Source organism: Gambusia affinis, linkage group LG12 (genome assembly GCF_019740435.1).
Source record: "Gambusia affinis linkage group LG12, SWU_Gaff_1.0, whole genome shotgun sequence".
Classification (NCBI taxonomy): domain Eukaryota; kingdom Metazoa; phylum Chordata; class Actinopteri; order Cyprinodontiformes; family Poeciliidae; genus Gambusia; species Gambusia affinis.
This window is the reverse complement of record NC_057879.1, coordinates 10,493,330-10,518,329: the sequence shown is the minus strand read 5'-3', so window position 1 is coordinate 10,518,329 and position 25,000 is coordinate 10,493,330. Positions and strand designations below refer to the sequence as shown.

Genomic DNA, 25,000 nt, shown 5'->3' with positions numbered 1-25,000 from the left:
TCTGTTAAATCATTTTACATGTATAATCCTACAGATTTTAAATACTTTGATTAGAATAATTTAGATTATTAGGCAAATATGTACTTTCAGATTTCTGTATATAATAGGTTATTTTTTTAAAAAAAAAGTCTAAAACACTAACGTCGGTAAGTTGGTTCAACGGGCAGGTACAGTCTTTCATTGTAAACTCTGCTTCCTCTGGGTTTAACACAACAATACAGGACACTCTGATAGAAATCCACTGTATAGAACACAAAGCCTATGAAGTTCAACCATGCAGGATATTTGATTCACGTTCTATACACTACAGATCTATCTAGCAGGCCTGTAAAACAGTACTAACTGGCACAATATAAACAATCGGTCAAGGGTTTAAGACAGAGCAACAGGAGAGCAGCTGAAACGGTTTCCTTCAGTCCAGCAGCAGGAGGCGTTTTACGGCACAGTATGAGTCCTTGAGCCACGGTAGCCCGTCGTAGTTCTAGGAATCACTGCTGTGATTTGCTACTACAAGTCCACTTGTTGAGTTGCGTCAAACAGGTGACGCGTCTGTGTACTTTACGCTAATGTCACGGAGCGAAGGCGTGGGCGGTGGAGGGTTTGCAGCTCATGTCCGCCGAGGCTCCAGCCTGTAGGAGAGCTGCGTTAGAGCCCTCTGGTTGTCGATCACGCAGAGTTTCCTAACGTAGCCCCGCACCTCCGCCTGATTCTTGTTTGGCTGGCAAATGTCGGGATCTGACGGGGCACAGAGAAACATTTGGTACTGCAGCCTTGCTTTAAGTATTCACGCTCCTTCCACGTCTTTCACATTTGTCACATTGCAGCCACAAACTTTAATGTATTTATAGGGATTTTATGAGATATAGCGTCACAGAGCTTGTGCAGCATGCATTACCATTATTTACTCTGATGCTCTAATAAGCCAGAATTTGCATTCAGAAGTTAACAAAATATATGATCCTACGTAAGGCTATATGTTCATGATCTGTCCCCCACTAGTGTCCCTACGCACTAAAAACTGAAATTTGGTTGTTGCAATGTGACAATATGTGAAAAAAGGGAGCAAAATGCCAATAGTGCTGCTGTTTAATAACGTACGAACTTACTGAACGGTTGGCTTCGACAGTGTCTCACTTGTCGAATTGTGTTTGCTATAATACGCTGATGAAACGATAGCAGTGTGTTAGATTATTATGTCTGAACAGGAGGAACTTTGATGCAGTCAGAAAAATATTTATCTGACTTTTTAAGATCAAAAGAACTCACCATTTTCTCAAAATTGACCATATTGTCAATAAAAGTCTTGTTGCCCTCATGTGTAAAAGTCATATCTGTAAAGAAGGCAGCAAAGATCATCTGTTAGCAATAAAAAGAGCAACATGTTGCATATTTGGAGCACGGGAAAGGAAAACTGGAGCTCTTCGAAGACAATTTGTGTCTTGAAGTTTTTCTTGTTTAAAATACTAGCTGAATCTGTGTTTGTGTGTATATTTTTAAAAACTATATCAGAGAGGACACAGCTGCTCGGAATCACACCTTTGAGAAGCAGCGGCATGAAGGGGATGATTGGTGGCTCCAGCTTGGTAACAGTAAGTCGGTAAGATCGGTGGTTTCTCGACGGGTCCTGTTGTAAAACGGAGAAGTGAGGTTAATTTCTAAAAACCACAAAGGTCAAATCTCTAAATAAAATAAAAAAATACACTGAAACTTGGAGAGTAGATACAATGTTAGATTTGTTCTTTGGTTTTCAAGCATTTAATGTGCCAGCCACAATTACTGGCAACCCCTGGTAAACATGTGGAAAAATTATTGTTTATTCAAATAGCATGAGAATATTTATTTAAGGAATAATTGTGTTAAACAAAATCAGAAGTAGTACAATTAAAGGTGCACTTGGCATCCCTTTAGCCAATTTAATATTTTCCAATCAAACAAAACAATAAAAAAATGACATACCTTAAAAATGCATTGGAAATGCAAATATAATGTTAAATCTAACACTTCCACTGCTCAAATCATAGCAGTAGCAAACAGTAAATCAGTCCTGATTTAGAGGAACCAACAGTTTCTGCACATCTCAAGTTTCACAAGACCATTTTGACACATCTTTAACTGTATATTTCAGTGCAGAGCTGGGTTTGTTTATTTTTTAGATTACTGTAAAGAAAAACAAGACTAAGCAAGAAAATATGATCTATATTACGCTGATCTTACTGAATAAATCTCAAACATTTATAAAACATTGGATTAAATTAAAAAAAATTTAACGGTAGGACAATGTTAATAACGCATTTCAACGCGAAGCTCACCATCATGCTCTCAAACTCCGCATAAAACTTCTTAAACTTGCTGGGGAGTTTCTGTCAAAGACAAAAAAACACACAACAGAATCAATATGACAGGAGATTTTTCTACAGTTCTTATGTAGATTAGGTTTACAGTAGATTAACTCGTGGATTAGTTGGTTTTGCTGAAAGCTTTACCTCCCATGTCTGGCTCAGCCTGCTGACAGCAGGGTTGCTCATCCCCATAATGATGGCAAAGAATGAATTGAGGTTCTTAAATTCTCGACAGCTACAGACAACAAAGGGAATTCGTGTAATAATAGTCTACATTTTTTTATTGCTATCTGCTACTATCTTCTGCATTCACTAAATGTACCCACTGTGCAGCTATCTTGATGAACTTCTTAAGAAGCTGCACTCTCTTGCTGAGCTGAGTGCAGAGGCAGACCTCAGTGACCACCCACAGCTGAACCTGGTTGAATCTCCTCAGGAACAAGTCCAGATTAGCTGTGGTTCTTCTGAAGCTATGGCGTCCAAACGTGTGGTAGAGCAGCTCATGCTGAGGGAAAGCACAGAGAAAACACACAGACATACATTACAGTCACGAAACCTGTTTCATGTCTTCTTTATCTTACCGACAAACACGAGATTTTCAGTACACAACACCTCATGAACGCAGCTGAACAGCTCCCAGTCGAACATGGTCATCTGATAGGCCAAGTCCTTGGAGCTCATCAACTCAAAGGTTGACATGGAGCCAGCAGACGGGCCTTCCTGGTCCGGAAGAGGAGCCTGCCACAAACAGGAAGACGCTTGTGTATTTCTAAATTCGCGGGCACGGCTGGGATAAGAGAACAGCAGCCACATTAGTTGCTCACCAGACTGCCGAGCTGCTCTCGAGGACAGGCGAACAGACGACCGTTTATGCTCAACGGAGAAAACACCGACACGTCATTAGGTTTCAACATCTGCTTTTCTGTCACAGACAAAGGGGTGAAAAAAATCATATTATATCAATGCTGCTGTATTCAAATAAATTTCTAGATGCTCTGCGTTCTGTTTTCTCACCACCAGCAGAGCTGAGGTGGACCAGCAGCAGCTCCTCAGTGGTGCCAAGTTTGTCCGAAACAGCGCTGATGACCTCCTTCCCGGTCGCCGCCACTGGAATCCTGATAGTAGTGTAGGTGTGGTCACTGCAGTAGACCTTCAAGAGGACTTCACACAGGTAGAAAGATAATTGAAGAACCCAGGCATGGTAAGAGTTAGCTAGCTTCTAAACTGCGATGTCAGATTTAGCTTTTAAAACTTGTAGACATAAGAATAAATCCTGTCAGATGTTTATTCAGTTATCATGCTGGCCAGTATTTCCTGGAAGCAATGGTCAACAAGCCTTGAAATAAATTCCTGCATTACTGATGGTTTTTGTAGCACATTTCAGCACGAAGTTCAACTCGTGCTGAAAGAGTTTTTCATATTTCAATGGGAATAATCCATTGAAAATTTCAATGGCTTTTAGACATCTTTACCAAATTGAAAGTGGCCTGAAATGTATTTGTAAAAATATTCTGCTTGACCGTCTGAGACCGGGTCTTATTTTTGCTGCCTCTTCTTATCACCGTGTCACACTCAGATGTGAAAAAAACAGTCTTATCACTTAACATTTATTGAATTTGAATTATGACGCATTTTTCTAGCCAGTAAATTTCATAGCAATCAACAGCTAGCTGTCAGTGTCAAATGATTACAGGGCGACTTACTGTCATCTTGATTCCTAATTGGCTGTTTTTTCTGCAGCCGTTCCTCCCCATTGCTGAACTGTCGAATCAGGGTCTTCTGTTGAATCACATGTCATTACCCACATTACTGCGATGCAGTTGGCAAAAGCATAGCACAAACAGTGAACAGTAATACTTATCACTGCTCTTTGCGAACCTTTTTAGTTGATTTGACTTCCTCTGAGCTGCAAAGAAAACCAACAAATTTAACTTCAAGCTCTAAGAAATCACACTTAATGATTTAAATTGAGAAGCTGATGCATACTGTAACTTCACCACTTTCTCCAGGTCAGGCACCAAGTCTTTGAGACCTCTGAGAGTCCGAGAATCATTGGACACACTTCCATACAGCTCCTTCAGGGAACAACAAGTCAGAGCTCCGGGAAGCAGCCAAGTACCTGGTTTCATTTAAAAAAATAAAAATAAAAATCATGCTATATTAACCTCCAGGAAAGAGATTGCAGCAGGCTCCTCCTGTAGCAGGTAGGTGTGTGTGTTCGCCCAGCGCAGGGTCAGAACGAGGGCCCTCCTTTTATTGTTGAGTGTGTACTCCAGCCTCTCCTGTTCAGAGCCCGGTGGAGAGACCACATGGTAGGTACACCCAGGGTTTAAGGAAAACAACAAGTAATGCACATCCGATGCCCTACTGAACTTAAAGATTTTATCTTTATCTAAGATGTTGATTTTATATCAGATTTTGTTTAGGTTGAATTGATACAGAATCAATCTGAATTCAAGCTATTTCTCTTACAGTCAATACTTCACTTATGAGTTAATGCATGCATCAATTAAAGCTATGTCAAGAGAATATGTATTATGGGCATTTCTAAAAAAAAAAAAAGAAAAAAAGAAAGAAAGACCAGGACATGTGATTTGATTCTGGTGAAATAGGGGGATTTCATACAATTCAGAAAAAAACGAAGCCTCTGGTTGCCTGTGTGTTGATGGCGAGAGCTAATGCGGGTAAATGTCGCAACCAAATCGATGACATCACTACAAGAGTTAATACAATGCAAACTGTTTTGCGTGCATTACATTCATAGGGCATCACATTAACCCTAACGCATGAAAAGTTTGAAGAGCAACATAAAAAGGATATTGTGCCATTAGTAGAGGGCATAGCTGGCTGTTTGGCATGAAGACACAGTGCATGAGAACAAAATCATCCACTGCTGGGTCTGAAAGGTAAGAGAAACAACAGACAGAACAGAGTCAGGGGACGGAGAAGAAGAGCACAGCGAAGCACAAAGGAAAAAAGAGTTTCAAAAGGTAATGGTGACGGAGCTAACTGTAAAGATCCTTCCTACTAGATAGATGTACAAAGACCCAAAACAGATCATTCAGCACATCAAAAAATCATTTAGTCAACAGTGAATGTGTAATATTAAATTTTTAAATTAGAAATTAATTAATTAAAATGTGCCGTCATCAAGGTGTCTGTGCTGCAGTTCTTTCAGCAGCACTGAAAAACTGCTGTTAACATCTGATTGGTTAATCTCCACAGCAACTACTTTAGACCAATCATCTTCATAGTAGCGTTGTAATGGTATTTTACTCTAAAAACAACAAATTTTGAACACAGGAGCATAAACCAAAAGACACTGCAGCTGTTCTCAGTATTTTTGATGGTTAGGGCAATTTTTTTGTAGCTTTTGTTTAATTTTTTTTTTCTTATTTGATATTTATACATATTTTTCTACAGTCTCTAGCCTCCTCCCTAAGCTGTTTCTGATTTAGAACTGAGAGTGCCTGCTTGCAGTTACTGATTGCTTTAAACTGTTTATTTCTGATTGTACTTTGAAATGTATCGCAGTGGGGTCATCGGTTTAATTTTCAGTTCTACATTTTTAGAGCATCTTTTCAATCAATGAAAAGTTGATACAGCTCCTGTATTTTTATTTATTTTTCTCTACCGTTACCTGGTTCGTTGTGATGAATGTCCAGTCTCATAGTCTCCAGGAAGTGCTCAAGAATCTTCTCTGGCGTTCCTGATATCACAGTGTATCTGCAAAAAATTAGAAATTTAAAAAGCACTGAAAAAAATGTACACTTAGAGAAAGTATCATGTTGTCTATTCTATTCTGTCTATTCTAAAATGTTAATTTTTATTAATATAAACCAGAAGTTGAATAATCAGTTGTAAAATAATACACAATATATATGACAGAAGTTAAATAATCAGTTGAAAAATAATACACAATATATATGATTAAACTCAAAATCACATCAAATCTTATTTGCACAGCACATTTCAGCAACAAGACAATTCAAAGTCAACAATTGAAACATTACATTTCTGCATTAAATTTGTATTTATTTACAATTTGATTATAAGACTTGTTAAGCACTCTGCATGTTCCGAAAATTAGGGTAATGACACACCAGCCCCAAATATGTAAATAAAACAAACATAATAGGTCTGTGAGTTTTCATCTTCTCAATTTGGATACATTTATGGTATTTATGGCTTCAAACAGACTTATGTAAGTAAATGTTTACTCCATGCTGAAAGTCATTTTAAATACATGATGATCCACTGTGGAAGTAGAAGCCAGAATTGGGCTGATCTGATCTCATTCTCTAAAAATAATTAAGACTATCGTGGGCATTATTTTTGGATCCACACGTATCACTTACTTGATGCTTCCCAACGTGGATGCCCTGTGGCTTTTTTCTAAAACCAGCACAGCTTGTTCATGCTCTTTCAAACGCACTGTGTTGGCTTCCACATCCTGCAAACATAAATTTAGAACAGCATCAGTGTAAATATAGGCTCTGCAGTGCAGCACAGCCGACCCGACACAGGAGGGAGACAAAGTCTAAGCAACAATGTTCATTATATCTAATCAAAAGACTCCCAGGAGTATTTTAAAATAGGGAACTAAATGTTTTGAGATGTCTTTAAAAAAATAAATAAATAAAAAAAAGTCCAACCCTGAGTATCCTGTTGAAGTCCTCCTTATCCACACGGAGGAAGTGGCAGTTGTCCTCTCTCAGGACGATGGAGGCAGCGCGAGGGGAATCTGTAACCAGGGCTAGCTTGCCAAAGTCATCCCCCTCATGGAGAGTGCACACCACTCCCTAAAACATCCATAAAATGAACACAGAGAGAAGGTCGCAGTCAGACACAAATGAGCTCCGACACGAAGGCGACCTGAGAGTCATCCAGAGCCCAGAATAGACACCAGACAGGAGCACAAGCAGGGCAGCGATGAATCATCAGTCTGTTCATTTGCAAAGAGCCAATTATAAATGTAAATGTGTGATCGCAGCGTGCATCCGCAGCATTTGTTTGCACACAAGTAGCGTGGCGGGATTTTTGTCTATGCATGCAATCCATCAGGCCAGTTAGTCATTGGGATGAGTCAAGCTGGGTCCTGGATGTTTTTGCCAAACTGCGTTATCGGTGTTTCCCGTCTCCAAAGAGCCCAAATGCTCTTGTGCGTTCAGGTCAGATATGATAACTTCTACAGTCTCATCCATTACAGACAGAAGAAACGCTTTCAGATGAAGTGGAAAATCGGAAAAAAGGCTCATGTGTGAGGACATACCAGCTGATGTCCAGCTAGTGGACGAATGCATCCAGGCACACCTACCCACCTTGCCATAGATGACCACATTTACAGAGCCCTTCTGGATGATGTACCAAGAGGTGCCCTCCTCTCCTTGGTTGAACACTGAAAAATAAAAACACACACACAAATATCAGATATGTATATATATAATCATCTTTACTCAGTCATGTAGGGAAATGCATTTTTTTATTATTTTATTTTGTTAAACTGCAAAGTGGCAAGTGTAACATGTTTTATTGTAATTTTAGGTGAAAGGCTAACAGACTCTAGTAGCAGCTGAATTGTTCATGCTATAGAAAAGCAACCCCACAGCATGAGGCGGCCCTCCCCCATCTTGGTGGGGATGGCGTTTGTGTCGTTAGTGCTTGGTGACACAAATTGTGTTTTGCATGTTGGCCAAAAAGCAAATTTTGTGTCGTCTGACCAGACCTCCTTCTCCCACATGTTTGTTGTGCCCAAAGCTCGGCATGTTGTTTCATAAAAAGCTCTGATTTAGAACCTTCCTCAACTTTCCTCCTGAACTATTTGGTGTGTTCCCTGTTCTTCATGATGCTGTTCACTGATGCTGTCAAACAAAACTTCACAAAAAAGCTGTATTTATGATTAGATTGAACTACAAACAGCTGGAGTACATTTTTGAAGAAAATTTGTTGCACCAGATTTTATTCACTGGTCTCAGTACAAAATGGGCCGAATACAAATTTAAACCGAATTTTCAGAATTTTATTTGGAAAATTTTTTGAAAGATTATGTCTCCTTTCAATTTTTGTTTGTCTGTTACATAAATCTGTCCATCAGTCCACCTCCAGTCCTTACAAGTACAATAACATTCAGGAAGTTTTAACTTAAATACATTATTGGGACAGGATTCACTAAAACTATGGAAGAAAAGGAACAAATTTGAGTAAAGGTCAATTTTGAGCAACATATTTACAATACACCCTAGTAACATAAAACTTACACACAGTTCCAGCTTTTGCATGTGATTCAAAAATCACAACGCTTGCCAGTTCCCTCTTCACCTGCAAACAAAAAATACAGAAACAAAACAAAAACCGTAAATCTATACCACCTCTGTTTATATGCCAGGGTTGAATGAAAACTATCAATGTTTTCTTAACAACGGCCACACATGGAGACCTCTAATCTCAGCGGAAGGCTAGTCATGACTGTGATCAATCATGATTGAACATGATGATATTAATATCAACAGTGGCGTTTTGATTTGATTATGACCATAATTTTCAGTTTGATTCATCAAACCACGTAACACAAAACAAAACCTTTATGAACTGACGTGAATTTCAACACTTTCCCTACAAGGATCAAGAAAACTGTGTCAGGCTGTTCTGGTGAGAACCCGTTATTTGATGCCACAAAGACAAACCAAAAGTGAAGCAACAGACTCACAGTGTTGGAGAGGTGAGATAAGGCCTTGATGTGAAGCAGCTCATCGTAGATAATCTCCAGGTCATCTGCTGTCCTCTGCCCAGGCCTACAGACACACAGAGGCTTCGTCAGAATAAACCCACCAGGGAAGATTTTCTGCATGCCCTCAACTTCCCATCTGTACAATTAATGTCACACATAATCTTTAGAGATTATTTTATCTTTAGCCTCTCTGGACTAAGTTTACAGTGCAGTAAATAATGCACAAAGGCTTCTTACGGCTTCCTTAAGATCATGCGCAGCAGAGCGTCTGGGCCGATCTGAGCCAGAAACAAGATGGTCTCCGGCAGCTCTTCCTCACTCTCTCTCTTCTCTTCTTCACTGGGCAGCGGTGTGTCCTCCTCCTCGTCATCAAGGAATCGATAGAACAGGTACTTGTCGTGGAAGCCCAGTTCCTGGTCCACTGAGTTTAATACACGATATGTAGTGTCAATTTTTAAATCTCTGATTATAATATTTATCTTGTGATGAACATTTAATTTCTAAACCATAGAACCACATTGGAACTGAAGCTAATGGTTGCATGAATTAAATAAAACTGTGTCAATAAAAAACTGTCTTTTTATTGAACTTAATAAAAAGGGAAAAAAAAATCACTTTTACTTGTGGGAAATTGCAACATGCTACAAACAGGGGAACTACATTGAACAATACTGAGAGTGATACAGCCATCATTGCGATCTTTTAGATATTTCCTGTTTTTCAACTTTCCTTTGGTTGTCTTTATAGGATAAAAACCTGTTTTTTCACATGTTTAAGCCTATCTGAGATGCATGCTGCAACAAAATGAAGTGAGTTTAAATTACCATGATTAAGCACTCCTTCCTCTAGCAGCACCTGCCACATCCCAACAGCATGGGAGCGTGTGAGCACACAGGCACTCTGCATCACCAACCAGTCCACCAGCTCCGTCCCTACGCAGCATTGTCTGCAACATATGTGTGAATGCATGCTTCAGACACAGGAGAGAGACGATCCAAATCACAGCATTTAGAACCAAACGGGTTAATCCGCAGAACGCACCTGTATGTTTTGAGGTGATATTTTCTGTCACGAATCATGTGCGGCGCTCTGGACAGGATGGCGTTACGTAGGACCTTCCCTGCTCTCTGCAGCTTCTCTGAGGGAACCTGCAGAACCCACAGAAGAACTCTGGAAATGTTGTGTTCAAGAAGTGGAGAAGCCCACATTTCCAATTTTAATCTAAACCGGGGAGGTAAGTAGATTGTTTTCATCAATCTGATGAGATTAGAGCTTGCCAGTTGAACGTTTGCCTGTTAGATTATCATGAGCGAAATAGTGTAATCATAAAACCAGAGGTGTATTTTAAAAAAAACAAATCTGTTTCTTAAACAGAGGGTAATATAAGACAGCTGTGCATACACATGCACATGCGCAAAGCATTGGTACTGAAAACAACAAAGGAAGGCATGTTAATTGGGCAGATGGGATCTTTCTTCGATGTGCATGCATTAGCTAGCATTAGCATATCTACAGAACATCAAAACTATGAGTCATCAGTGTGACAATCAATTTTACTATCCTGGTTCATTCAACAACACATAAAAGTTTGCACAAAAAAAAAAAAACAACACCTAGATTGCAGAATAGAGGAGGCAGGTTTGCTCAGATATATGAAGAACCTTGAACCTCAAATATGAATGGAAGCATTAATAAAAATGTTCATGTTAATGATCTACCTGGTAACATGTAGAGAGAGAGATATAACAGCAAACAATATGTGCTTCTCAGTTTTTTTGTCACACCAGTACTACAGCAAACAAACAACTGAAGGCAAAACAAATGTAGTTTTCTTTGTTTTTCAGTTATTAAAAAAAACCTTTAAGGCCAAACTGGGAACTACTGGAAATATTTACCTTGTTATGAAACTTGTTTCCAGAGTCTGAGTTCAAGTTGTCTTTGTCTGTCAGTCCTAAGGAGAAAAACTATCGTTAGAATAGCTGATTTAAGAAACACCAAGCAAAACCCATCCTATGGCTGTGCCACTAATGTGTTTCAATAATTTACGGCTCTGCGTACTGTCGTTGTTGGATCCACTCTCCATGGCTCCATAAGGTGGGGCCAACAATCCAGCCAGGCTCTGACGATACTTCTGTTAGGAAATCAAATCAGACCAAAAATCATTTAAAATGCCAGTCTGATGTATACGTACACTTCTCATCAGCAAGACGGGAGCCCTAATTGGAGTCTTTCAATTGTTATTTTATGGGATTATATGAAAAGATAGTAACTTGACAGTTTTGAAAACTTTGTGGATTTGTTTATTTTCTCCTTTGTACCAGGTTTTGGTATGTCACTTTGTGTGATGTAGCACAATCTACCACTGCCGATGTACCTGAAGAATGATGCTGCCACTACCATGCTTGACAGCCTCACCTTCCATTCGCCAAACAAACTTCTTGCAACGGTAGAGGTTTCTGGTTGGTCCTTAGAGATCCTAACCAATCTCAAAAGTAACAATTTGGGACAGACCTTTACACAGATGAGCATTCAAACTGGATGATGATCCTAAAGACGTATCAAACTATCCATACTATGCTTAATGCCCATGTATGTGCCAGGAAAAAAAAGTCACCTTAAAAACCTGTAATGACCAAACCTGTTCATTACAATTAAATTAGAGTACAAATGTTTTCTAAATAATTAAGTGTAATTTAAAAAAGGCATGAGATTTCACAATGTATTCAAAATGTATTTTGCCTATTAAACTGAAATTGTTAGTTCAGCCTTTCATGAACTAACAACATTTTTGTTTTCCTCAAGTAGCCAGCATAATTAGTACAGTTTTCATCAGTCAAAAAAGAAGAGATGCGCTGGGCTGCTAATTTTGATTTTTAAGGATTCTGATTTTCATTTTCATTTTCATGTGCTATGGACATATAAAAAAAGAGGAGGGGTGCAAGTTATTTGATATAGGAACCTTTTACAATCTATGAGAAAATGAAAGAATTACAAGATTTTGATCCAAGTACAACATGTCCCCGCCCTGCTTCTTATTGTTATTTAACACCAAAAAGATTTTTATATTTAGGAGCAAAGTGTATTCAATGAACTGATTTATGGATTTAACGAAGGATTGTAAGGTGATTGACCTACTGATTGTCGTTCAGAGCTGATCAAGGGAAAATTGTTGCATTCTGGCCAATTGATTGCCGCACCTCCAGAAATTAGCAAAGCGGGAACGAAAAGGTACTATTGGAGTTCCTGTGAGAGTAGGAAATTGTGCTTGTGTGTGTGTTCTTATTTAAAAGACACGTAGACCTGCTCTACTACACCACTAAAACAAGATTAGAGCTTGTGACTTTAAATATTATGGGATTCATTAAACATCAAATCTCATTAACGCCATGTCTCTCCTGTAGGCTTACAATGTTACTTGAACACAAAACCTCAAGAGCCTTTCAAAACAAAGCCTTTTGTACAACCAAGATCATTTATATGCAGAACATCTAACATTATATAATACACACACACACTCACCCATACACACAGCGCAGCTGCACTTAAACCACAGTTAAGCTACTCGGCGAGCACAGATGCTGTTCTTACATCTGTTAACATTAAATTATAATTGACTTTCTTTGCCATTTTTAAAAAAAAACGTTTGTAAAATTTCTTGAATGTCAGAGTGCTTTACTGGGAGGTCATTATCTGGCAACCCAGGATTTGTGGGGATGCCCACAAACACACATACTGACAGAGACGGAAACAGAGAGCATCTGTTTGACCTAAGGACACAAACCCTTTGCTGTCCACAAATTAAAAATAAAATAAAATACACGCGGGTACATCAAAGGAAAGAACAGAGCAATACATTACATCCCAAAGATAAAAACAAACAGTGTAAACATCGAGACAGTATTATAATTATTATTATTTTTTAAATTAAGTATGAAGTAAAGACAGACTTGCCTTAAAGTGTTGTAGCCAAAAAGTGAGACTCACCTGGAGTAACACTCAGCAAACTAAAGCTGAAGGGACTGAAACCCCGGCGAGCTGCCCTCTGCTCCTTTACAATTCACACACACACACACCACCGGATAGCATCCTGCCCAAAACAAGCTGCTCTCCTCCTTTCTTTCTACTTCCCTCTTCCTCTTTTCCCCTCACACACAGTCGCCCCAGTGTCTGTCTCTGTCTCTCGCCTGCCCTCCCTCGCTGCCATCGAGCCAAGAGCCAGAGCACTTTCTCTCGCAGGTTACCAGGGTGATGCGAGTCTGTATTACAGAGCTACTCCAGTGGAGGAGTAGGTGGCGAGAAAGCAGCTCAGCAGAGACAGGAGTTGTAAAGGGTGAGGCTGGAGCAGGAGGAGGAATAGTAGAGCGGGCGAACCAGAACAAGGCTTGTAAAATAGTTCAATGAAGGCGAAGGGAAGTGGGCATAGGAGTAAAAAGAGACAAAAGCAGGAAGAACGGCAGCGGGAAAGGGGCCGAGTAGAATCATCAGGAGCAGCTTTACTTGCATTTGTAAATATATATATATATATATATAAATATATATATGTATATGTGTGTTTATCCCAATTTTATTTGCTGATAGAATTGCAAAGCGGCGCTTCCTCTTCTTTCATCCTTCCATCAAACACACGGCTGCATTCATCTTGTAGCTTTCTAGTGCTCAAAGTGCACAAATTAGCCCACACGGGCTAGCGCACGAATGAAACTCAAAGCGCCTCGTACTATGAGCTGGATAAGACTGAAAGGAGAACAACCTCAGGCGACGTGTTCTGCTTTGTGTCCACTGTCCTAAAATAGACGGCTGATAGGGACCCAGAGTGCACTTAGTGAGCAAGCACACACACTACGAGCCCAAAAAGACAGCACACACGCTTTAATTACCAATTATTGTCTTATCTTACTCTAACGTGTCCCTGCGGCATTAAATGGAGATGCCACGATTCAGTGAATCTAATTTTTATTCATGCAGTTATACAACTGGGAAGGTTTTTTTTTTATGATAGAGATAAATGTGTTTTCAGTGGCGATAGAGAGGAACAATGGTTCTAAAAAAAATCCATCCTGGTCTTTCAGGAATTAATTTAGATAGGAAAAAATAAGAAGATTTCTGCTGTGCATCTGTTATTGTATACTTATGTAAGGTAATGTCTTTTTTATGGGAAAGTAGTAGCATTACAAACAACTAAACACTTCAGATGCAATAATATAACCAGGAGAGCGATGTTTCCATTCAAACGTCCCTCTAGATCGAGCAAATCTACATACAGAGCCAGCCAAACGTATCCATACTCCTCAAATGTTTGATCATTTTTTTCATAATATAAACACAGACCTCTGTGTCTTTTATTAGTAATATATTTTGTTATTTCAAATACCAGCAAAAAGTAACAATCAAGAGAAAATAAAATCATAGGGTGCCTTGCAATGTTTGGAAAAAAAAAAACATTTAAGAACCTAAACAGTGTTGTGTGAACATAATTCAAATTAAAACAATTATGAAGATATTATTTTCTAAAACGAGACATTCAAAGCTTTGGATATTATTTTCTAGCAGAGAAAAATAATTAACAGTGTTTGTTGTGAGTGATATCAGATATTAAAGAGGCTGGTCATCTTAACCAACCTTTTCAGAGTCATTTTCAAAGAGAAACCTTTTAATTTTATTACATTTTGAGGAGCTTGAGAGTTTTATGCACTACACAGCAGATTTTATGTTAGCAAAGTTAAACAAAAACTGAAAAGAAAAATGTACAAACATAAAAAGATAATATATGCAAGACAAAAATCTTTAGAACCTTTGGATTTGTCAGGACCTGAGTCCTTAGCAGACAGCAGGTCGAAGTAGTAACTGGGTGACGACAGTGAAGCCGAAGTGAAGTGATCCACCTCGCTGCCAGGACCTCCCTTGAGGGGAACTTTGTGAATGGAGTCAGTCACCTCAACAAGAGAGACCTTCACAAAAGCAGCTACTACAAAGCCAACTCTACAAGTGCAATCCAGCATAAAGATGATTCTGTTTAAGTTAAATTTTGTTTGTGCCAGCCATTTCAAACAAATCATCAGAGAGACAGGCATTAGCAAGACTACCACGAAACGTTGCCTTCCTCCGTAGGATCTTTGCACATTGCATTATGTCTAATTAAGATCATGAGGTACATGCTCTCTTTTTATAAAGGAAAAACTGAGCCTTTACCGTACAATACTGTTGTCTCGCGGTGCTTACCTGTCTAACTTATTTTAACAAACACAATTGGATTTATTACTGAAGGAAATCAAGCAAACTATTTCCAAATATCTACCAAGCCTCTCAGGATGATGTTGTTTAGTCCCTTTTTCTTGGTCATCCTACTGTAACTGTGGAGTATTTAAGTCTATATTATTAGTAACACTCACAAATAGCTTTGTGTTAAATGATGGAAAATGTAAATTACAAATAAACTGACATCAGCTATGAGAAAGAAGCAACACAGGCACGTGCAGTACATGCACGCCTTTGTCTCCCTCTGTTCTTAAAATAGCCCATTGTTGTGTTGCCTGAGCTGTTCATCTATTAGGAGCAACAGCAGAGGCCATAATGGTGGACAGCCCTCTTGTGGTCAAGGGGACAATTGCAACAGAAAGCTGCTTTGAAAAAGTACAAACTCCAAAACGTCAAAATTTTACCTGCCTAGATCTTCATTTATAGATTGGGTTGTTTAATTTTATTATCTGTTGACTGCTTCATCTCACCTCCCACAAGGTTTTGAATTCCCTCTGTTCGATCCGGAGAAGCTCGCTGGTCTCTCTGCTGACAATGGTAGCGTGGCGAGGCGTGTTGTCCAGGATGGACTCCCCGAAGGCCGTCCCGATCCCCAGGGTGCAGATTGTGACTGCATCCTGAACACACAGACAGACGTGATTAACACGCAACAAGCAAATTATGCTAGCTCAATTTAGGCTTATTTATGAAATTTGCAAAAACGACACAGAAGTTAAAACAAAAGGAAGGTGATATATATCTCCTCACATCACAACTGCAAAACCTAAGAGTAGCTTACTGGGATTTTATGTAGCACCAACACAAAGCAGCTTTTTGAAGAAGTTGTTTTAAACTGTTTTTTTTTTATGTTCAGTAGGTAAATGAGTTCGATCCCTCGTTTTTCTCTCCCACTCCTGTTTAAAAGCTGGTGCAACTAATTGTCTTCAAAAATTGTTTCTATTATAAAACAATCCTCCCTTCTTTAGGCTTTAGGGAACCGTATAATCAAACAGGCAGAACAACAGATGTTATGCAGAGAAGCAACCAACAGGTACATGGCAACTCAGCAGGAGTTACTGAGATCTACCGCTCAGGTGGAAACGCTTGTCGACAAGCAGTTATCAATAAATTTGGCCTTTATGGAAGTGCTGCCACTGATACAAAAAAGCCCTACAAAGTCCAGTTTACTATAAGCCCTCCATTGGATAGAAAAAACATTAATTTGAATTTAATCTTCTGTTTCCATTTGTGCAAACTTAAGTCAACAAAGATATAACAAGACTTGAAGATGTGACTTCAGTAAAAAGTGTTTTCCTCAGAATAGGCACACCACACGTTTTAGAGAGTTTTGTTTGTAAAATTTTTACTTACCTCCCAGTTCACCATTTTCTTCTTTTTTTTTCAATTTCAAATAATAAAAAAAAACAAAACTTACGATGTCACAACAGCGTCGTGTCATAACTTTTTCAATGTAACACATTTGTAACGCACAGCAGTGACAAACACAGCACATAGCTGAGGTCTGGATGAAGAATACACACACACACTTACTCATCTATCATTACTTTTGCTTATTTAGACAACATTTTTCATTGAACTAAATAAACCTTCTCAGTCGTCCAAATTAAACTGACATTTCAAATATAGCTACAGAAACTAGGCCACCAACAGCACTTTAACGCTCCGAGCATGAATAGGACGATTTGCACCACAGGAGCTTCTTATCTCTGTCTTTCAATTGGAACAAATCCTCTGTCCCGCATGCCATTCTTCTTCCTCTGCATGTACACTAGAACCCTATTTCCACAGTTTTTCAAGCAAAATGGAAATCCAGTCCATTAGAAAGCTCGATTCTCTGGGGAGATGTTTTCTGTGCTGTGGCAGTTTTGCTTTCTGAATATTTCCACAGGGACAGAGCAGTGTACTAGAACAATGTCAGCATTGAGGGGAGTCAGACAAGACCGGCTCTCACGTTTACAGCTGAATGGATACCGAGAGATTAAGACGGAATAGATTATATCGATACCAAATGATAAAACTATAATTTGGGGCTTAAATGATGGAAACACAGCACAAACTACATGAACTGCTTCAGTTGATAGGCTTGGTTTTACCTGATGATTAGCCGTTTCTGACACTTTGACATCCAGGGAGCCAGACAGAACAGCATACCAGCTAGTGCCTATGTCTCCTTGTCGAAACACTGTAGACAGCAATAGAGAGATATCCAATAAATTATAATATGCATTCAGATGAGGCCCATATATGTCAGAGTAAAAGTACCTTTTAAAAATAACAACCTTTAAACAGGTGGCATGCTTTTCATAAAAGCCACATTTCTGTGTGAAATATGTTTTTTTAATAGTCTGATGAGATATACAAAATTTAAATGTCATGTATTCATGAACTGTAACATAAACAAAGGCCCTGAAACATCCATCTATGTGTAATTATTCTATGTAATATGTTTCACTTAGTGATAAAGTTCCTAAAATAAATGGTATTTTCAGTAATATCCTAATTTATTCAATGGCTCTGCATTTGTAAGGCAGCCAGTTTAAAATAAAACACATCCTCAGCACATTTACTTCATTCAAACATTCATAAGAAGACATGGTTTGCGGCCTTTAAAATATATATATATATATATATATATATATATATATATATATATATATATATATATATATATATATATATATATATATATATATTCATATGTTGCAGTTTACAAAAATATTCTTCAACACAAAGAAATATGTTGTAGATCACTTTTAAGAGTAGGGTATTTGACAAAATAAGCAAAGTTTTTTAATAAAAAGAATTTGGGGCAGTATTTACGGGATGCTGGTTGTTGGGTGTTTTTTTTTCTTCATTGTTTGAATTCTGATTTTCTTTTAGATATAATGTGAAAACCCCAATAAATATATTAAACACTATAAAATTGGTAAATGATTAAATAAATAGACCCAAAATTTTTATAATTATGGCAGTACAGAGCAATTTCCAGGTTTATTTAGTTGAAACTGGAATATTGTGGCTTCATCCAGCCATTAAAGTAGGTGTCTTTTCCCAGTGAGACCCCCGCACATAAAAATAAAAGACATAAAACATAAAATTGTTCTCATACTTGCTTGTAGCTGGCCAGACTGCAAAGCTAACAGAGCCGCTGCTGGCAGAAGCAGAAAAAAATATCAAGCCATGCAAATGAATGTCAATCTTTCCACAACTGTGCATCTGCAGCAGCGGTATAACACGACAGGGACAATAGCATATCGCCTCCAGGCAGGTCAGCCACATATGACGGCTGCTCATCAAGATCAACTAAACTGTCCACCAGCGTTAGCAATCAGTGTTTTAACCGTGACTTTTCATTTCTCTGTTTTCCCATGCTTGTTTTGGCTCTACAAATCTGTCCAACAAAATGTAGCTTAATTGGCTAAACCAACAGATTTTTACACAGAGTTTTAAAGATTTTATTTGTATTGTTTTGCTATCTGTTGCGTATATTTTGAATATTTTCTTAAAGCATTTTTAGTTGTATCATCTTCTTTCTGTAAGATTTTGTACACAATTGTGTCCTGATGCCAATTTATTTGCAAAAAGGCTTTAGACACTGTACAAAGTTTATAGAAAGAAGTTATCTTTTGCAGATGTCTATTTCGATATGAACAGAAATGAAAAATGTCTTACTTCCTGATGATGGTCCCTTTTTGATCACTCGTTGTCAATAACTGTTTTTTGCATTGCTTTGTGAGGAAAGGATTGGCTACATATGCAGGGTTTTGATAAAATAATGAATAAAACAGAACTCCACTGTTGAAGGTCTCTCTGTAATAATTAATTAAATCCATTCCCTTAGATTTCTCCATATCGAAGGAATAAGAATATTTTACTCTACACACAGTACATCATCATACGAAAGAGTTGTAGGACCAGGGGAAGTCAGTGTAGCATAATTACTCTAATTTCGGAATTAGGTGTGCAGATGCCACAAAACGTATCAGCAGCCCACATTATTGCATGCTAGTTGGTGTTGGTGTACGTACATGTAATGCCTTTCTCCAGGCATTCATAAAAGGCGCAGGTACAGATTTGGAGCAGGAGTGGAGGTGGAAACCTCTGGAATGTTTTGACTCCTCTCAGTCTCGTCAGTATGATGTCCACATCCTCCCCTGAACGCTCGGAGGGCCTGTGCAAAGAGGATCAACATTTAAAGTTATCGACTTGAATAAGGTACAAAGATATCCAAACACTGCGACAGACTGGCGACCTGTCCAGGGTGAACCCCGCCTCTCGCCCGGAACGTTAGCTGGGGATAAACACCAGCAACCCTCCTGACCCCATTAGGGACAAAGGGTGAATAGAAAATGGATGGATATCCAAACATGTCTTATTACTGAGTTTATTCATTGCCTAGTACAGCTGCAATCAGCAGTCATTGACCTATAGTGCCAGTGAGAATCATACTCAGATTCATCACTACAACAGATTATTGTAATTATGAAATTTTATGATAAATTTCAGCCATTTTCTGATAGCAGACAGAAAATGCAACATAAAATCAAGAAATTGGTGCAAAATGTTTTTGTTATTTGTACATAAAAACCAATTTACTTTGGTTTAAGGTCCCTTAACCGAAATAGGAAAGCTCACTCACATTAATCTGTTTTGCATTACAATACAACTTCTAAGCATAGCCATTCCAAAACCAGTTCTGATTTTTTTTGGAATCATAATTCTGTTCAAACACCCAGCTGGGCATGAGTTAAAACCTATGAAGCTGATGATTTCAGATGAAGGTGCAGAATCTGGGGACAGATCCACATCTTCATCATTCCACCCACTTAGCACAATGGACCAGAAACAGACCCACAGCACAATGGCGACACCACCATGCTTGACAGTCGGTACTGTGTTCTTAAATACGAAAGCCTTAGCTTGACAACACCAACATTGTTCTTGTCACTGCGGCCAAATGGCTGATTCATTTTTACCATCTCTCCCAAAGGCATGTGGTATTCCCATGTGGACAACTGTGGAGTTCAGTCATACTTGAAGGAGTTAGTTTTGGAGCAGAGACTCCTTTCTTAGCTAATGACATAATTAAACTCACTTTACAGAGGCGCTTCAGCATCTTCCATTGTAGGAAGAGCTCTGGGTTGTTCTTGAACATACTTCTTAAATCAGAAGGTGAGCATGTGTCACATGGTTGAACTTTAGGCACAATTACATTAGATCTTCTAACTTAACGATATAAAGATCCCAAACACACATCAGAATTGGTTATGAAAAGGATGAAGCAGGGAAACAAGAAGCTGTCAAAACTGCTCTAAACTCAAACATATTGAACATTGATGTCTATATATAAGGTGTGGTTTCTCTGTAACTTGCTAAGCGACATTTAGCCAAATATTAGTTATGCATTCGAGTCTGTATGTGTAAATTTGACTCTGCATTCTATATGCATAAGATACAAACTGGTGCACTTATTTCTTGTATATAAAATTCAATAAAGTGATTGCTTGTACAGTCATTTATCCCTGGAAAAGAATTGCTCAAATGCATCAATACCATACATTACTATTGTGTATGGTAACAAGGTACAAAAATATATAAGAGGTAGTGGGGGAGGAGGCGCTCATAAAAGTCCACTTCCTGGATGCTGCTAGTCTATCTGAGCCTTGCAGCATGCTGTGATTAGCTATAGCTTAATGAAAGCGATCAGCAGTCTTAACCTAAATAATTAATTGACCTAGTAGTGCTATGCCTTAAGACAGTCCTTTTGTTACATTATCCTAGCAATTTTGTAAGCTTGTGTGTGTGTGTGTGTGTGTGCGCGTGTGCGTGTGTGTGTGTGTGTGTGTGTGTGTGTGTGTGCAAGCACGCCGCTTCATTGTTCTGCCTACGCTCTTAGCATTAGCAGAAGAGGGCTGCATGCGCCATCTCTTTCCGCACAGGCCCCCCCACTGGGTGTTCTGGTGCTATTTTCTAATAGACTTCTAATCTCACTGAGCACGCCCACAATTCCTGCTTGTGAAATCTACGAGGGTGAGCAGCGAACACACAGAAGTATGATCCGACGGATAAAACCTTCTGCTCAGTGGCGAACTGAAGAAAAACTACGGCGCCAAAACGTCTCACAGAAAAACATGCTGCATTAGAAAGCGCTCATTCACTTATTTTTTCTTTGCAAGTGACTCATCCTTGTGTGTGTGTGCGTGTGTGTGTGGGTGCGTGTGTATGTGTGTGAGAATTCCTCATATAGAAGAGCTAATGCACTAAAAGAGCTCCTTCGTTCACTGATGAGAGAATGTCTTTCCCCTCTTCAGCTCTAACATCTTCCCTCGCCCCCCAGCACTTTTTGGTCTTTGTCTTCCTCCTGATACAATTTTCTTTAGTCAGCATTTATTTTTCTCTGCCTGTCTATACCGGTGTGTTTCCCTCACAGGATGGCTTGCAAGACAAAACAGTATAAATGCCTCTGTAATTCCATCCATCCATCCATCCATCCATCCATCCATTTTCTTACACCCTTCTTCCCTAATGGGGTCGGGAGGGTTGCTGGTTTCTATCTCCAGCTGCGTTCCGGGCGAGAGGCGGGGTTCACCCTGGACAGGTCGCCAGTCTGTCGCAGCCTCTGTAATTATATCAGCAAAAGAAATTGCTTCTTGCCATTATTGACAAAGATTTGCTGTCACCACCACTCACATAACAGCTGTATTATTTTGTACACCACACTAGTATTGGCTTGGACCCCTTTTGGCCTGCAGAACTGATTTAATAAATTTAGCAAAGTAACCAAAATCTCCCTTGGAAACTATGGTTCATACTGATCTGCCCCTTATCACAGGTGCATGATAAAGCGGTGGACATGGCCAGCAACAATACATAGTTTTCCCTGCAAAAAAATATATTCCATACCATTAAAATGCCACCACCTGCCTCAACCACCAATAAAGGTCAGAATGAATCCATGCTTTTATTTTATTTACTCCTAATTCTGACCCTGCCATGTGAATGTTGCAGCTGAACTTGGGACTTGATTCAAGATGTTATTTGGTCCAACTCTTGGACGGTTCTGTTTTTCCCAATCTGTTACTCAATGGTTGTCTGCTGCTGTAGCCAACCTACAACAAGTGTTTTATTGGCTCTACTGGTGCCAATCTATCATCTCAAATCAGTCTGCTTATTCTCTTTTAATCACTGATCACAAGGCATTAATGTTTACACAGACACCATTCACTTGATGCTTTCTCTTTGCCAGACCATTTTCTATTGAGATGAATGTTTGTAAAAAAAAAAAAAGAAAAAACATCCCAGCAAATCAGCTGTTTCAAAAACACTCTTAATTTATCTATTACCAACAACCACGCTGCATTCAAAGTAACTTCAATTTGCTCTCTGTCTCATTCTGACCTTCAATTTGAACTTCAGCACGTTGTTGTACAGATGGAGTCCGTATCATCTATTTTTTCTACAAGTGACTGCACCTCATTTAAAGAAACTGAACACAAAGGTTTGCAACTTCTTAAGAGTTTGACGCAATAAAAGCTCAAAATAAGCAGACGATGGCTTTGGTAAGTTTTAATATCAAAGCAAACAAATACATGACGTGGCATTTAATCAGTTATGTCAAAATCAGCAGACTGAAGCAATGACATATTATTGTCATACTAATTAACAAAACTAATTTGCTTGCCTATTACAACTGTTTATTGTGCCAGACACCCAGAAGTTGCATTGCCTCCTATAAAGACGACGCTTTCCCCTATATGAGTGTGTGGAGGGTGAAGAACGTGGATGTCTGAAGATGAAGATGTCTAAAAAAGCACTAGACCAGGTGTGCCTAGTAATGTGGCAGCTTCATTCATTATTTTCCATACCTGACAGAAAAATCTCCTCCCACTTAAATGTATCTCTTCCATGTTCTCTCTGCTTCTACTCTCTGACTCATCATCAGTCATCTGCCTACGTACTGGCCCCCACAGCTCAGACAGAGCATCATAGCCCAGTCTAGTCTGGGTTAATGATTTCGACAGGTGGACTCCCACGCATTACAGCAGGAAGAGACAGAAAGGTTAACTATGTAGGACTGCAGAGCTTTACATGTCTACAGCAAACCTGTTAATTCTGTCTGAAACAATCCTTTAACTCTTCATTCATTCTTTGTCCTTTTATATGCCCTGAGATTCCTGTACGCAAGCCTGGCAGGAGAAATGCGTGTACCTCAGAGTTTGACATGAATGTGACCTGAGAGGTGTTCACCTTGCTTCACTCTACCCCCTTCCATCTTTGCTTCCTCTCTTTTCCAGGATGTCTCTTTTCTCACCCTTCCCAGCCTGATGCTAATGTCAGCAGAGATCTCAGCTTTCAACCACAAATTATGCTGCACACGCACACACACACACACGTCCACGCACACACGCACGCATGCACATCCATATACTAACCAACCTCTAAAGGGAAGACTGAGAGACAACTTTCAATGTTCTGCAGACTGTTTTGGGGAAATGGATTTGGGTGAAAAAAAATACAGTTTCCAGATAAATAAATTGTGGTTTCACTACATCAGGTCCAAAAAAATGCATCTCCTGTGCTCTCTGGTTTTAGATTAGTGCAACAGAGATTTTTCACTTCCGGATAAAGCTACTACAGCATCCATCTACATCACGTACAACCTGGGAACTTGTTAAACATCAGCTATCAACCAACACACACATGATTCTCATTATAACCTTATTTCCCTGTACTATCACAAAAATAAAAGAAATGTATTGCTTTTAATTAAAACAAAGAAGCAGTAATAATTTCAACTCCATTCTATGTTCTATTGATTAGTACAGGATTTATAATCACTACAGCATTTAGTTGTTAGTTAGATGTTGATACATGGACCTAAGCAATGGAAGAAATATTCTACAAATTAGTAGTAAGATTTAATCGTTTAGCGTAGGAAATTATAGGTTTCTGCCGTTCTGCTCCGCATAGACTGACACCCATTCATTAAGCCTTTTCTTAACATTAGCACTGCAATCAATCAAGTATATTTATATAGCACATTTCAGCAGTTCAAAGCGCTTTACGTCATAAAAACAACATGCAGTCAACAATTGAGACAAACATTACATTTTGACGAGTGCCATCATCAAAATTATCGATACATGTCAAATATGTTGGTCAGTGTCCTATTTCAGAAGCAACTCTAAACAGACCAAATCAAAATAGTCATCACATTATTTACATGTGCAACTTGCAATCAAATGCTTATGGGGCTGCTTGGATGCAATATTTGAATATTTATTGTGTTTCCATGTTTTAAGAGCCATAAAAATAATATATTTAGCCAGTTAGACAAACTACTGATGCCTAAATTTAATTCAAATTTTAAGAACAGTGTGTGAAAAGCTCAAAGCAAAATTGAGGGACATCAAAAAGGCGGAAAATAATCAGAAGGGGTAGGAAAATTAGTTATATTTTTTGTGCAGAATTCAACAATAATATGACAATTAATTATATTCATTATTTTTCCAGCCTATATAGATAGGCTGGAAATATAGACTGTCTATATAAAATATAGACTGTCTATATTTTTGGGGAATAAAGGTATTTTCAAACGTCTGAAATTGTTTTTCTTGGAAACAGGGTTAAAGCGTTGCAGCTTTCAGCCAACTTACTGGCAGTGCACAGCAACAGAAAA

At 38.8% G+C, this 25,000-nt stretch overlaps 1 protein-coding gene across 6 annotated transcripts in view; it reads right to left on the bottom strand.

Annotated features, from left to right (window-relative positions):
• Nucleotides 1–123: 123 nt before the first annotated feature.
• LOC122841093 (rap guanine nucleotide exchange factor 4-like) overlaps nucleotides 124–25,000 on the bottom strand; it is a 33,773-nt gene continuing 8,896 nt past the window's right edge. For 3 of the 6 annotated variants that reach the window (XM_044134105.1, XM_044134104.1, XM_044134102.1), the window contains 30 exons: nucleotides 19,350–19,492; nucleotides 18,431–18,469; nucleotides 17,415–17,503; nucleotides 15,792–15,938; nucleotides 11,125–11,197; nucleotides 10,962–11,017; nucleotides 10,108–10,214; nucleotides 9,891–10,012; nucleotides 9,304–9,487; nucleotides 9,046–9,130; nucleotides 8,597–8,657; nucleotides 7,661–7,737; nucleotides 6,995–7,141; nucleotides 6,698–6,792; nucleotides 5,980–6,065; nucleotides 5,160–5,238; nucleotides 4,505–4,655; nucleotides 4,326–4,414; nucleotides 4,218–4,245; nucleotides 4,043–4,118; nucleotides 3,354–3,500; nucleotides 3,164–3,261; nucleotides 2,952–3,077; nucleotides 2,666–2,844; nucleotides 2,484–2,574; nucleotides 2,310–2,360; nucleotides 1,537–1,624; nucleotides 1,267–1,331; nucleotides 1,107–1,161; nucleotides 124–735 (listed from right to left, as the gene is read on the bottom strand). In XM_044134105.1, the coding sequence (XP_043990040.1) occupies nucleotides 608–735; nucleotides 1,107–1,161; nucleotides 1,267–1,331; nucleotides 1,537–1,624; nucleotides 2,310–2,360; nucleotides 2,484–2,574; nucleotides 2,666–2,844; nucleotides 2,952–3,077; nucleotides 3,164–3,261; nucleotides 3,354–3,500; nucleotides 4,043–4,118; nucleotides 4,218–4,245; nucleotides 4,326–4,414; nucleotides 4,505–4,655; nucleotides 5,160–5,238; nucleotides 5,980–6,065; nucleotides 6,698–6,792; nucleotides 6,995–7,141; nucleotides 7,661–7,737; nucleotides 8,597–8,657; nucleotides 9,046–9,130; nucleotides 9,304–9,487; nucleotides 9,891–10,012; nucleotides 10,108–10,214; nucleotides 10,962–11,017; nucleotides 11,125–11,197; nucleotides 15,792–15,938; nucleotides 17,415–17,503; nucleotide 18,431 (2,781 nt within the window). In that variant the 5' untranslated portion in view covers nucleotides 18,432–18,469; nucleotides 19,350–19,492 and the 3' untranslated portion in view covers nucleotides 124–607. Of the gene's footprint in view, nucleotides 736–1,106; nucleotides 1,162–1,266; nucleotides 1,332–1,536; nucleotides 1,625–2,309; nucleotides 2,361–2,483; nucleotides 2,575–2,665; nucleotides 2,845–2,951; nucleotides 3,078–3,163; nucleotides 3,262–3,353; nucleotides 3,501–4,042; nucleotides 4,119–4,217; nucleotides 4,246–4,325; nucleotides 4,415–4,504; nucleotides 4,656–5,159; nucleotides 5,239–5,979; nucleotides 6,066–6,697; nucleotides 6,793–6,994; nucleotides 7,142–7,660; nucleotides 7,738–8,596; nucleotides 8,658–9,045; nucleotides 9,131–9,303; nucleotides 9,488–9,890; nucleotides 10,013–10,107; nucleotides 10,215–10,961; nucleotides 11,018–11,124; nucleotides 11,198–13,050; nucleotides 13,173–15,791; nucleotides 15,939–17,414; nucleotides 17,504–18,430; nucleotides 18,473–19,349; nucleotides 19,493–25,000 lie in introns of those variants that run through there. The other 3 variants (XM_044134101.1, XM_044134103.1, XM_044134106.1) reach the window with 3 other exon arrangements.